The sequence below is a fragment of the Siniperca chuatsi genome, linkage group LG17 (genome assembly GCF_020085105.1).
Source record: "Siniperca chuatsi isolate FFG_IHB_CAS linkage group LG17, ASM2008510v1, whole genome shotgun sequence".
Classification (NCBI taxonomy): Eukaryota; Metazoa; Chordata; class Actinopteri; order Centrarchiformes; family Sinipercidae; genus Siniperca; species Siniperca chuatsi.
Genome location: NC_058058.1, coordinates 5,320,897 through 5,335,565, shown reverse-complemented (window position 1 = coordinate 5,335,565; position 14,669 = coordinate 5,320,897). Strand labels below are relative to the sequence as shown.

The following is a 14,669-nucleotide window of genomic DNA, read 5'->3' as shown; positions in this document are numbered from 1 at the left end:
AAAATAAAATCCACATCAGCAACACAGAGGCTGTATATAAAAAAGTATCATTTATTATAAAAAATGAAAAAGAAAAAATTCACAGTGAATGATGGATCACTCCTCTGCATAAATGAGGCCCGATAGATCGAAGCTGTGACAACTACAATCCAGGTTTACATTCTAGTAACTTTGAAAAGAGTATTTACCCCAGAATATCGTTTCACCTGTGTGGTCAAATTTAATACAAATTTGATTCAGGAGGAAAAAACTAAAATGGGGATTGTTATGAGGATAAAAAGTTCAGAAATTTCCTTTCACCAAACGGCCTGGACTTCCATCAACATACCAGTTCTCTATTACATAGGGACCAGCAGGACAACTCATATACACACTGGTCACAAAAAAATGTCATTCATCAAATGCTGGAGATCTTAAGTGCAACACTGTCCAACACTGCCTATAACAACTAAACAAACTTTATTCTAAATACAGAAAGGATGTAGAAATTTCACCTTTAATGGCTAAATGTATCCATATACCCAGTGTATCGACAGGAGGGGACAAAACTGTAAAAGCTGAAAAATAATGATTATTTGTATGAAAGTGAATCATTGCGTGTCAGACTGAAACTGGATTTCCTGGTTTAGGAGAACTCAGAAATGTTGAGCACATTTCTTTTTTAAGGTTTAGTCATTAGACATCAGTCATTAGTGTTTGGGATGCTTAACTGGGCTAGGTATGGTTCAAATACAAAATTGGCATTTATGTCAACAGAACTGGTTTGACCTTCATTTGGATCAAGACAAATACTACTGTGGCGAGTTTTGTTTTGGGCTGGGCTTAAACTGAAGAAGGGGTGAATAAATGTAGTTATCGGGGCTGGGCAGAGGCACAGGTAGAAGTCATCAGTGTCATGGTGAGACTCAACTCTGTTTGAGATGCATTAAAGGAGGAACTTTAATCTTCCCTTTATTAGCTTTGAGATGGGTCAGAATCATGAGGAAGCATTTTTGTGCTATAGCTCCTTAAAAGGATAAGGGTGGCATTATTATTATTTTTCTTAATGTCAACAAATCCCATGCAAAGACCAATGTGTTCGTTCATCTCTCATTACTTTCCGGCTTCCTTACCCTGCTCTCAGCCGCAAGCCCATTGGTTCCTACTGAAGACGTAAATCTTTAAAAATGGCTCAGTAATATCCTAAAACAGCTGGATACTGTAGTTTTTAGCAAAAGTTACTCAAGAAGAAGCAAATAGTGCATTTGCTGGGGACTATTTTCAGTTGTGGATTAATACACATTTGGTGCTCTAGTGAGTATTTCCACAAGCAGGACTGTGTATGTGGGACTGACTTAAAAGAAACTACAGAGTCCAAGTTCATTATAATGAAGGAACATGTTACCCAGTGCAACAGTGTGGCTCACTGATGTGTTTTTAATAGTTTGTGGACAACAATGGAGCTCTATGGCACAGAGGAATAATAAATATCAGGCTTTGAATACAGAGTGAAGTGACAATTCATCAATAGTTTTGGTCTTTTCATGGGATTTGTTGACAATAAGAAAAATATAGAATATTGCTATCCTTATCCTTCAAACATTTGTGTATTAGCCTTGTCAACATTCCTCATTAAAACCAATAACTATCTGGAAACTATTTAGCTATCCTGCAGCAGACATAGGTCTGAATAAAAATAGTAACTTACTTTATTATAAACCTAAAAATAGAAATATGTTTGGAGGGGAAACATAAAAGAAAAAATTAAAAAATGTCCATTACCACTGCTGCAGTCCACACATCTCGCTAACAGCAGAGTACAGACCACCACGCAGCTCACTGAATTCAGTGCATAAATAGCAACAAGTAAAACAATGTCATCTCAAAATTCCTCCTGTACAGATCGCCACTTCCATCTCCTTTATGATGAAAAAAAGTGTTTGAAATATAAAAATGTAAACAAACTGGTGGTGAGCTAACGCAGCTCTCGCCAGTCGAGTGTCTGTGAAAACAGAACTACCCGTCTGGGCCACGTGTCCCACTGCACAGTTCATGTTTTCAGGCACTGGTTTCTTACCTAAACCACAATAACAAAAGTTCAAGTCACGGGACAATCATCCCAAAACAAGTATTTTTAGCTCAGTTTTCAGAGCAGTAAAAAACCAATTTAAAATGCTACTACCAACTGGACGTCAGACGCATTAGTAGTGTTGCACTGAAAGGCAGGAAACACGGCAACCGAAGTTTGGCTGCTTGGATCACCCAATGGAGTCGGATGAGGTCATCTTTACTGCACCCAAAAAGGGAGAGAAGACAGCTGAGGTCAACATCAGCCAATGTGTCTCTGCTTAGAGAAAATAACTGCTGTATTCTCTGGTGTACACAGAAGAGGGCTCCCAAAACCTTGATTTTCCAAAAAACATGTCCTGTTTAAGCAGCTTTCTTTCAAACGTTAGGTTACAATTATTTTATTTAAGTCCTTTACAAAATAACCTGTCTTTTGTTTGGTAATATGTAATCAATTGACATGGAGGTACTACATTCATAGTTTTCCCTGTCTTCCACAGCTATGAATGGCCGTTGTGTATTTTGTAAAAGTTTGATATTGACTGTTTGGATCAGATTAATATCAGCAATTTCAGAGTTTTGAAATGGAAAAACATGATTGAGCTTTCCCCCCCTTTTTTTACAAGCCGGCAGATAAGAACAGTCCTTAGAAATGCGTGCTTTCAGGAAATCGGTCCTAGAATACAGGTGACATGCGGAAGAATCTTGCAGTACAGTGAGAGGTCAAAGGTGAAAGGTCATTCGGAGTCTGACAGGACGATGACCTCATCTGGGTCACACTGGGTGGCCACATTGACCTGGAAACACAAACAGTGGAACGGTTAGGGAATGAACACACACACACACACACTTAGTACAGTGTGATCAGGGCTTAGATTTTCTTTAAAAGAAAATTATGAATTTATCACAATTTAATTTGAATATTAAACAGGTGAAAATTGGATGAAAAAAAAAAACAAATAAAAAATTCAGGGAGGTTATATTTATGAAAATTATAAAAGAATTTCTTAATTTGAGGGAGTCTGGAGCATTATCATTAGTTGATGTGCATTTTTATTTTTGGAAGCATATTCTGAGCTGTCCTCGCTGTAAAAGGACTTTGTGGGCTGTAAACTGGGGTGGACAAGGTCTACTTGCAGCAGGAAACATAATTTGAAAATTATTAAAAACAAATGAGCCTCAAGTGAAACAGTGATCTAAGATAAAATATAAATATAAAAAAATATATTCTTATGGAAAATCACTAAGTTATGTAGTTGATGTGACCTGTATAAATGGACTTAACAGTACTAAACCTCTGTAACTGTAATCTTAAAATTTGTGAGAAATTGGACTTCCACCTTTACAATGTAAATAGTAATTAAACTGTCATAATCATAATCCACTATATAAAAAAATGATACAGTAGTTTTGATAACTTGGACAAGTGGAACACACTGTATGAACAACCTGAGAAATAAGAGATTCTTTAGCTAAATACTGTATAAAAGGAGACACAAAGTTAGAGTAGATCAAGTCTACCCAATTAGAAGGTACAATTTTACAAATACGAACATAAAGTCATGATCTGCACACATGAAGACCTGAAAAACTGTTCTGTCAATCTAGAAATGGGACTCTGATCCAGGTTTTGAACATACAATCCTCATTGCGATCATTAATGGCCGTTCATACCCTAAAAATGTTAAATTTACCATCTATGTGCCCCCACCTTGTTTTTCTTGGGAGGCGGTGTTGACTGTGAGCTGCTGACCATTTCCTGGGTTGGAGTGTCTGCTCGGGTTGACTCTGCCTGCTGTGGAGAATTGCAAACACCCATATCCAGAGGGATATCTACCTCACTGAGGAGAGAACAATGGATGGATGTAGAGTGAGATGGAGGGAGATAGAATTGGGCTATTTAAGTAAAGAGGTAGAACTAAATCAACAAAAACGATAACGACGGTTTAACAACTTTCCTAATAAATTAATCCACAGCAACATTATTATTAATCTAAGTGTAGTAGAGCTACAGCTAACATTTTATATGAGCCTTGATTTACACTTTAAGAGTGGCATTTAAGCACTAGCTTAAGGTGCTGATAAAAGCTAGAACAGAACAAAAAGTCCATAATTTGGTGGAAATCAGGAAATACAGATGCAAAAATGGTTTCATTGAATTGTTGAGTGTTTTGCTCTTGTGAATAAGTGGCTGTCTGGCCAGCTGCTGTTCACAGAGAGATCACACAAGTACTGTTGGAAATCTGGTCATTTCCTTCAAGACTAGGCTGAACCCTGGATTAATTCAAACTATGTCCTGTTTAATCCTGTTTAAAAGCCAAACAGGTTTACTCCCTCGCACCAGGAAACCAGCCCTGTATGTCTTTGATTCTGCAACAGCAGCAACAAATCTTTGTTTCCTCATTTCCTTCATTGTGCCATATATCATATCCACGCTCATATTGATATATTTTGTTGCAATATCACATTAGTCACATTTTAATGGTCCATACAATATAAGAATAAAATATCTCGTTACCTGTTTTTTGTTTTTTCAAATGTTTCAAACCAACCCACAAATAAAAAGCTACACAATTCACAAGTCTACATACATGTAAAGTGTGCTAAAATAGATATCTACCTACTTTGAGAATGTGATATATTTTCATGCCAACCAAAGCCTTATACTACCTGTCATGGATGATTATCTGCTTTGTATTTCGGGAGTTCCCTGATGTAATTTCCTCCCTCTTCCTCTTCTGGCTCCTCGTAGTTCTGAGGCTGGGTGGCGAGGACGTACCGTTGGTCTGTGTGTCACATTTTTCTACTATGACTGCTGGTGACTGGGGCAAAGACACCCCATTGGCTGCTACTGGGGAGACGTCCGCAGGGTCCTTAGTGACTTTGCTGGTGCTTACCAGCACGACTGAAACGTGATTGGAGGAATCCACAGGCTCCTCTAATCCTGCAAGGGTACCATTAGACAACGGCCTCTGGTTATCAGTCTGCATTGGCTCTGATTGGCTGGGGCTGTGTCTAGGGGAGGGGATGTCAGACAGCGGAGACATTTCGGACTTGCTTTCATCAGAAAGAGGACTTAGTCCACTTGTGACTGGCTCCTCGTCCTCATCTTTCACGCTTCCTTCTTCCCCTGCAGAAACGCTTCCTGACACCTCGCCTGTCTGATCCTCCATGATGGGACCATCACATGCTTGTTCCGCCTCGTTACTGTCGTCTTCCTCGTTCTCATCGTCGTCTATAGAAAGAGGAAAATTAATGCAATGAAATCTTTACTCCCTGTCTCTGCCATCCTTGTCTGATAACAGCCATTTATGATACAGGTCCTGACGGTCAGTACAAACTTTAACTCAATGCAGACTCTACTGGGTAAAACATGTCCAACTGGTAATGATCAAACTAACTTCAGCCCTGTGTTTGGCCTGCACACATCAGCACCTGATTGTGACTGACATTACAATATGCTGCTTTGATTAATTACTGCCAAGTGAATATACTATGTGATCAATCAGTCACCTTCTGAGGTGAATCAGACAGATCCTGAATCATCTCATCTCATTATCAATGTAGTTACTAGATGACAGTTGCCTCACTTGTTAAATATGTGGCCGCTGCTTGTTTTGCCCCGTCATAAAACTAATATTATATTTAATACACAACCCCCAAAAAAATGTGCTTATTGTTACTTTACTTAGATGCTTGACCTTCACTGTGCAGGATGATGATTCACATTCATCTGCAGAGGGGGGAGAGTTGAAGGCATGGGTGTAAGAGCATGATTTTGTAACAGTTTGAAAGCCAATCATGGTCCATTATGCAACTTACACAAGTGATATGTGGAAACTTGAAGCGTGCGTGCACACACACACACACACACACACACACACACACACACACACACACACACACACACACACATACATACACACACACACAGTCTGTCTTACAACAGGTCTGAAGGGGATCTTTAATTTTTTTTTTTTACTTTAGTGGAGGCGCTATTTCAGGTGCCTTCACTATAAAACACAACATGAAACTCTGCAGAGGATAATATGAAACAAAGTCTCTGCAGCATACATTTTGTTTTCAGCATTAGGTGGGGAGAGCTATCTCATCTGTGCTGTCTCCACACCTTCCTTACTAGATTGGCCCTACTAAATAAAAATAAAAGAGTTTCTTTGCATGATGAGAATAAGGACATTATTTCACGTCATAGCCACTGCTTTGAGCGGTTAAGACAGCTGATACGGTGTGGCAGAGTCTGCCTCGCTGCGGTACTGACCCAAGAAGTACTTTCCGCAAGGAAAGGGCTCCTCAAATGGTAGACAAGGTCAATTATTACTATTTGTATTCTTAATATTTGTCAAACTTTCTCATAGCCTAGAGAAGTTACTTTTATGTGCATGACATCTCAGTGTAAAGTCTATGATACAAACCATCATGTTCAGGGACAGAGACTCTAATGTGCTCTTTTAACAGAAGCACATATCAGGGGTTTACGATCAAGTAACAGAGATTTCTAAACTGCAACCTCATAGTTAAAATATGCAAAATATGTTTTATAAATATGTAGTTGACATTGTTTACCAGTGGCAGGAAAACCAACACTGGATTTACCATCAAAACTTTAGAATTAAAAAGAAACATTTGAATGAACATCTTGCTCTAACCAGGTCCGTCCTGCTGAGTGCTGGCCTGGATCTCTTCCTCGATGTCTGGGTCTGATGATTCATCTTCTTCATCATCCTCCTCCTCCTCCACCTCTTCTTCTTCCTTCTCTGTCACTCCATTCAGCTCTTTATTTTCTTCTCCATTTTCTGGTTTGTGGCCCTAAAAATAAGGAGTGTGAGGGTCAGACAGGAGCAGGTAGCCAGGGAAAGAGTGTGAAAAATGAAACTGTCAGAACAACAGAAACAGAAAAACAACAGAACTGTCAGAGGCAGGACGCCGCCATCAGTAGTGGCTGTGTTGCTGCTGCTTGAGGGAGCACACTAATGTTTTTACGAGTTTTATCCTTTTTACTACTAGTTGTTGTTACATAACAGATGACCATTTTCCAAACAATACCAAGGGTTTTTTTCTATCTTTGAGGCAGCCAGTGGTTTTCATTTATTTCTTGCTGTGAGGTTGGTAATTTATCTTATCATCAAGCAAATATACACTCAGTGGCCACTTTATTAGGTACACCTGTACAATCTATTACAATTCAGCTCTGCCAAAAATTCTACCTTCGCAAAGTTTTTATGTTCAGTTTTTTGGTGACTTTGTCGGAAATGTGTAAATTAATTTATATGTTTAATACTGAGGTCATAGTTAAGGGGGGTGTTGTACTGAACTTCATTGTATTGAGAGATGTTTCTAATTTTTTGTCCTCACGATTTACATACATGAGAGAGGCAGAATATTAGAAACACCTCTGAATATAATGCAGTCCAGTACAAAACCGTCTCTAACTATGACCTCAATGTTACAACATATAACTGAATTAACACCTCCATGACAGTGTCAAAAAACTGATCATCATAAGTGCCATAAAAGTAGACTTTATGGCAGAACAGTTGTATTGGATTGCATTAGATTGTACGGTGTTCCTAATAAATTGGCCACTGAGTATAATGTTGTTAATGTTTTATTCTTATATACTTTAACAATATTGAGAGGGAATGCAGTTGATAGTTCAGATGGATTAAAAAATTCCTCCACTACGATGCATTCATGTGTTGATAGGAAGATCTGTCATCAAGACATTAGTTTCATACATAATTACGAAACCAAAAGCATGTGAAACACTGAAAGCAAAAGAGGCCTGTGATTATTTTCCTCCTTCCCCAAATGTTCTCATACCTCTTTCTCCTTGCTGTCTTTCTCCTGTCGTTTGGTCCTGTCCTGCTCCTCTGCGTCCTCTTGCTTGGCGGCGTACTTGGTGATGACCGCCTCCAGACTGGACAGAGCCACTTCTCTGTTCGACCGCAGCTTCCGCAGCAGTGAGGGGTCCGACAGAGCCGGGTCTGTGGCTGTAAAGGGTGGTGGAGAAAAGAGAGGAGAGATATGAGCGAGTGTGGGAACAGTGAGGGGAAAGAGGAAAGGAACAGGCGAGGGCAAGACAATAAATTTGAGTTCGATAAGGGGTGGGCAAAGAGAGAAAGAAGAAAAACAAAATCATTTTTCTTTGCACCAGTGGTCCCTGTAGTAGGCTTCTAGCAAGTAACATCACTAAATTCTAGAGCTTAACAGTTCAATGTTAGATACTTTTTTTTACACTTTTGAACACTTTTATTAAAGTGCTATAAAATTTTGAGGTGGATCTTAAAACAGTACAAATCATGTTTTATATATTCAAGACCAAACCACTACCTGAAAATATCCAAAAGTTGTTTAAATGAGAGAAAGCCAATGACTTAAGAGGAATGTGCAATTTTAAGAAAGTTAAAATAAATATCAACATTTCAACACTTCTAAACCCTTGAAGACCTGGACTTTTTCCACATTGGTTTAACATTTCGTTTGTTTGTTGTTTGCTCTCTTTTGTCCAAACCAGAATATAAATGGTGTATTCACTATATGTTTGTGTTTATAACCCGTCATTCTGTAATGTCAGAAAAATGCATTCTGACAGCCAGTCTGCCACAGTAGCCAGCAGACAGAAGACTTTTTATCCCTGCTGAAGCCTTACCACGCTTGTAGGGGTCAGTGAGGTACGAGCCGAAGTTGTACACCAGGTCCAGGTGACGTCTCTCCTGCATGCGGCTCCCGGTCTCTCTGAAAGCCTCCTGGGCGATCTGGTTCAGCTGTTTTCTGCTCAGGCACAGGTTGTGGCGATCATTGGCACGCAGCACCTGCTGGAGGATGTCTTGGTAATCCGGAGGGTTCCTGTGCGCCTCAGGACTGTTGATGAAACGCTCGATCTGACAGTAGGAGGGAACGTAGGGTACGGGATCAGGAGCACATCAAATTCACCCACATAAAAATACAGTAATACTAAATGAAACAGCTCTCCCAACCTAACACAGAGTCCAAATCACAACACCAGACACATGGTTAAGTCTTTGTTTTCTCATTTAACTTTACTTCTGGATGATGTTTTTTTGTTTTAGAGAAATGCACAAATAAACTGACGTACTCTACTCGAACTACTACCACTGATTGTACTACAGAAGTCCCAATCAAGTGTTTTTGCCCCCGAAGTCTGAGCCGATGCTTATATTTACCTACATGTTGATTAAATATGTATCGGACACGTTGAAAGCTGTTGGCAAACCTTATTTTTCATAAGCTACTTGGTCCAAATACTGAAGGTCCGGTTCAAAACGTTGACATAAGATTAAATTACTGATATATGAATAAAAGTTTAACTGGGGCATCTCTAGATTGTATTACTTTATGTATATCAACTAATTATAAAGTTGTAGTGAGGATAACCTTGTTTTGTTTTTGAATTCCAGTGGACAACCAGCAGACATGGAGGTGAGTGTCTCCCAATCATTCAAGATCTGCAGAACTGGCCTTTCATCTCTCACAGTTGGGGATATTGTGTCTTCACTTTGTGGAATTCCCATGGGATAAACCTTTTTGCTGAGACTCCTCCGGATCTGTAAACTGGCTTTTTACCTCTCAATAGTAAAAGTGCCAATCTGACACTTGTCAGACAAGGCACCGGGGGGGCTCTCCACCCCTGAGAGATATGTGTCTTGTCATGATAACAAGATTAACAGCACGACTGGAACCACTCAACAACTCTTTATTTGATCCATCTGCCTACAAACCACAGGAAAAGTCTGAATACACCAGACAAACCTTTCCCACGCTTTCTTTTCTTCAATCTTTCTCACACCCTGATGACCTGAGATAAGATGCCTGCCAGACCCTACCATAAATTTGAAAGTGCTTCCTGATCTGAATTAATAGTTAGATTCCTTCTTTTAGTCCAGGTCTGAATTTATGTAAATTAGTTGTCCAGTCAGTAATGCAGCCAATATTACTCAACACGTTTTCTGTAAGAAAAGTCCAACTACAACATATGTACGATGTAAAGATGGAATAAATACCTTGTTTACCATGTGGCCACACTGCCATCTAGTGACTATAGATAATGGGGTCTCTGTAACACTACAGATGCAATGATGATTCGTGAGATCCATTTACTCCATCGGTTTGATTCTGATCTTCAGTTATGTGTTATTTGATAAGAAATATTTAACTATAAATAAAGGTTTCATTTATCACCACGTTTTGCTTGTGAAAATTTCTTTAAAAGCAGAGACTAAGGATCAATGTATTGAGAATTTACAACCCAGATTACAAGAGTGAGTCATTTGATTTATTTATTTTCCTTCGACTGAAGGTGGTGCCCCAAACTTTAACAAGTGCAAAGATTTAATTTTAAAAGTAGTTATACCACTACAAAGTTGTGTAATTTTGTCTTTTGTATTGTGCTCTAAATGTTTTGAAAACCTAAATAAAAAAGATTTATAATGGCATCAAATCCTGCTGATAGTAATAACAATGGCATTCATGCAAGACAGAAGTCTGCAACTGCTCGCTCTAATGTTTTTATACTCAAGATTCGACGTGGTAGATGGTAGGGACATGCAGTCTTGGTTGGGAGCAAGTTTTACCCTTTTTACCTTGTTGCTTTCCAGGACACAACAACCAGCTCACCTTCCTGTTGATCTCAGGATAACGAGTGCTGTTGTAGGAGATCTTATGCTCAATGACTCGGCCTGTTAGTGTGCTGCAGTCCTTTAGTTCACACAGCTTTTCATAAATCTTCATCATCTGGAAGAGAAGAAGAAGAGGACAGAAGGAAGAGGTTCTTTTTTACAGCTTTCGGCACTATTTATAATCAGTGAGGCCCTGAGATGCATCCAACTCCTGCCTGACCTTGCGTTTGAGCTTGTGCTCCTGGATGTATGAAGATTCCTCAGATCCCAGATCGTCCAAGTCCAGCTCAGCCCGCTGCAGGCGGCAGATCTCGTCGTTGTACACCTTCAGTAGGTTCTCCAGGTACGCTATCTGAGAGAAATTGAGAACCGACATGTCAAGAATGAAAGGAAAAAGAAGGGAGAGGAAAGAACACTTACATTTCAGTGTGTATGGAGACATGAAACACAATTTGTTTGGCCAATTTCATACGAGAACTAGTCGTGATTGGTTAATGGTTTCTAGGCTACTACCAACTTCTACACACACAGGTTTAGCTCGAGTGTGCTGCACCAGGCCTACAATGGTAAGCTACAGTTTGTTACGTCTGTGACTTCAGGTAAAAAGATTTTGAAAGAAGAATCTTCTGCAAATGTTGATGCTGATGATTACACCTTAGTGAGGTACTAAAAGCATTACAGCATTAGAAGAAACTGATCAAAATCTGATTATAATGCCTATATGTGGCCATTAAAAACCAAGATCCAAAAATCCATAACAAGGCCATTTACTGGACAGTGAACTGAATGAAACTGGAGCACACTCATACTTAATGTAACACATCAGAATGTGATGTGTAATAGTTTTAAACCTTTCCTTTATATCTACCTGATTACATATATATTCACTAATGGTTTATTGATGCATACAGTATTTATTGATTGCTCTTTTATCTGTGTTTATCATTTATATTTTTATTCTCTTTTGCTCTCCAATGTGATTATATTTTCTGTTCTACTTTTATGAAAAGGACTTCATAAACACTGAAGCAACTTTTGAAAAGTGACATACAAATAACATTTCTAATGACTATAATCAGCAGCTGAATTATTTAAAAGGTCATTATCAGCCAAAAACAATACTAGTCATGCCCAGTAGTGTTCAACACTAACCTGTTTCCTGGATGCCCTCTTTGCTTTTTTCTCCACTTCCTGTTCCTCCTTTTTATTGTCCCCCTGCAGCCCTGAGGTGGAAGGTTGCTTATCCTCCGCTGCCAGTTTCACCCCTTCATTCTCCTCATCCATCTTATCTTTATCTTGACTTTTGAGCATAACAGAGGTAGACTGGAGAGAACTTGATGTTGAGGTACAAGGCCCAGGCTCAACCTTGGTGACGCTCTGCCTCTTCTTGGCTGCATGCTGCTTGAGTACAGTGCACAGTTCATTGATGTAGACAAAGGTTTTGGAGCGGGTGGTCTGAGCGCGAGTCAAACATCGTCCCAAGGTGTTCCTGAACTCCACGGATGACAGAAAGTCAGGGGAGGCCTTGGAATGCTTAGTTTGGAGGAAGGTCAAGACCTCCGGGCAGTCCTGGGTGAGAGCTGAGCAGTGCTCCACAAACTGGGAGGAGAAAGAAAACAGGAAGGATGAGAAGGCAGAAAAAATAATGAGAACACATACTGTACATCAACAGCACATTGTGATTCAGGTTTTTACAGTACACACCCAGTGTCAATGTTATGTCAATATAATTACAACTCTCTGGTATTACGCCTACTGTCAACAGTTAAGAAGGTCGTTTGCACATCTACCTTCAGGGAGTCAGGTGCTGGGTACAAAGATCAATGCAAAAGCGAAAGGGTATTAGCACACTGGAACAGGCTTTATGACTTCTTTAAACTGTGATATTTTAATACCAGTGTGTATATTTATTTCCTTGTCATACAATACCACCAATGTCATCAGGGTGAGAAATTAACACAGCTACCAGCCAAACGCTAATACACTTTGGATTGGACATTTGTCCAAAGTTTTGCCACCGTTATTTAAACAATAACCAACCATAATTTTGTCGTATTTTTAAATCATCTAGATGGTTTGTGGAATATTTAAAAAAACACAGTTAGAAATGACTTTGGATAAAACAATCAGTCTGTGCCCCTTTGTGTAAGCTCACCTCAGTGAACAACGCCTGATTCTCCGCCTGCAGGACATGTGTGTGCTTTTTCGCTGAGGCAAAAGGTGACTGGGTAATGTGGGTAGGGGCAGGCTGCAGAGCTTTGAGCGCCGAGACATTTTTGGCTTGATGCTGAGAGGACGAGGTAGAGGCAGAGCAGAAGGGTTGAGGACTCTCCTCTTCATCATCATCAAGGACTATGATGTTATCCGCCATCGAGGCGGGAGCCACCGCCATCCAAAATGTTGGTTATTTCTGCTTTCAGAAAATACAAACAAGGAGAATGTTGATCAGGGCAACTGAAAGTGCAAGATGTCAAAGAAGCAGTAGTAAGTTTAAATGATGAGGGCTGAAAAATATTATTATTTTGCATCATCCAAGGAAAACTGGAAGAACCAGGAATAAAATAAACTATTTATTCAGCACTTTTCAAAAACAAAGTTACACAGAGCTTTACACAGTTGAACCAGGATTAAAAACCCAACCAAACCCTTTTTTTATTAAACAAAAGAAGAATGTCTAGACACAACAAGTCGTACAAGATCTAAAATGGTCAAAATGGGGTTTTAAATCAGGAACTATCTGATCAAAGAATGAGTAAGCAATATTCAAAATCTGACCAGACATATAATGCCAGCTTTCGATATGTGGTACCAGAAAGCATGTGGTTAGCTACCCAAACCAAAGTATTATTATAACAGACAGTTGGTGCGCTTAACACTCAATGTTTGTGTGTTTCAGAAATCATCAGTGATGTGAAAGTGTGATTGTGCTGAGTATAAACAGAAACAACAAATTTCATAAATAAGTTAGTCGATTAAACTGAAACTTCATCTGCAGCAATTTTGTTAACTGATTAATCATTTACATCATTTGTCAAGCAAACATGTCCACATTTCTGTGGTTGCAGCTTCTCAAAGGTGAAGATTTGTGGCTATTCTTATATATGAGTCTTATGTCATAGTTAACTGAATATACAAGCATTTGAAGACATCACCTCGGGCTATGGGAATCTTTCACTATTTTCTAACAATTTATAGACGAAATGTTTAATCAATTTGTCGAGAAAGTAGTCATCAGTTTATTCAAATATGAAAATAATTGTTAGTGGCAACCAATAGTCCAATACCTTCCACACAAGTTAACTTACACCCCTGCTTTAACACACGGAAACACGGCCATATGCTTGTGAATATTACCCTGATGCTCAAATACTGCTAATTAATTCATGGGCAAGCAAATAAGCCATTTATTATGTTGTCTATGGTTTAAGAAAGTCCGGACACTTGAACTGTTCAGGAATTACAGTGATCGAAGCTTGATGACACATTACATTACAGAGAGATGGCACATTAGATAAAAGCTATCGTTAAGAAAGAAAGGTTACACACATTACGACATACTCACACGCACCGATCTCTTGTTTATGAGCTGTTTGACGTGACAACAAAAGAGGATAATCTTCCACCACGATGCATCATTAGAATTTAGTGTTCGACTTAGCTAACATTAGCATTAGCTAGCTAGTTAGCATTGTGACCAAGTAAGTGAGCTAAGTAAGAAAATAACGTACCAGAGGAAAAACCCGCATGCTATTTTTATTACATAACTTGTTAGACAAACAAATCCGCGATACTCTTCAAAAAAGGTATTTTTAATCCCACGGACTTTCTGTTTACCAAAACAATGCTCGTCTGTTTGGCTATGCTGTCGACTAGAGATCGAAAGTGTACCCGCTAAAGTCATATCAGCATCACTGCCTCCGATTGGTTGATAGATGGTTTACGGTCAGTAATGTCGTCAGCCATTGG

The 14,669-nt window shown here is 39.2% G+C and overlaps 1 protein-coding gene across 7 annotated transcripts; it reads right to left on the bottom strand.

Moving 5' to 3' along the window:
* Positions 1–30: 30 nt before the first annotated feature.
* daxx (death-domain associated protein) lies at positions 31–14,609 on the bottom strand. 7 transcript variants are annotated; one of them, XM_044171789.1, is made up of 12 exons: positions 14,250–14,609; positions 12,859–13,113; positions 11,856–12,302; positions 10,924–11,055; positions 10,702–10,818; positions 8,717–8,948; positions 7,888–8,057; positions 6,714–6,873; positions 5,735–5,779; positions 4,717–5,281; positions 3,758–3,887; positions 31–2,843 (listed from the first exon to the last, which is right to left on the bottom strand). In XM_044171789.1, exons 2-12 carry the CDS (start codon positions 13,093–13,095, stop codon positions 2,784–2,786), a joined length of 2,295 nt encoding a protein of 764 aa, XP_044027724.1. In that variant the 5' UTR covers positions 13,096–13,113; positions 14,250–14,609; the 3' UTR covers positions 31–2,783. The 7 variants fall into 7 exon arrangements, with proteins under 7 accessions (XP_044027724.1, XP_044027721.1, XP_044027722.1 ...); XM_044171786.1 differs by having other exon boundaries at positions 14,266–14,609; XM_044171787.1 differs by having other exon boundaries at positions 14,272–14,609.
* Between the last annotated feature and the right edge of the window lie 60 nt (positions 14,610–14,669).

What these genes read in the sequence shown, in the direction of transcription:
- daxx (XM_044171789.1), bottom strand. Translation starts at nt 13,095, where the DNA reads ATGGCGGTGGCTCCCGCCTCGATGGCGGATAACATCATAGTCCTTGAT. An exon ending in ATCAGGCGTTGTTCACTGAG is followed by an intron (nt 12,303 to 12,858) that starts GTGAGCTTACAC and finishes TTCTCCTCCCAG; the next exon opens with TTTGTGGAGCACTGCTCAGC. An exon ending in AGAGGGCATCCAGGAAACAG is followed by an intron (nt 11,056 to 11,855) that starts GTTAGTGTTGAA and finishes AATTTCTCTCAG; the next exon opens with ATAGCGTACCTGGAGAACCT.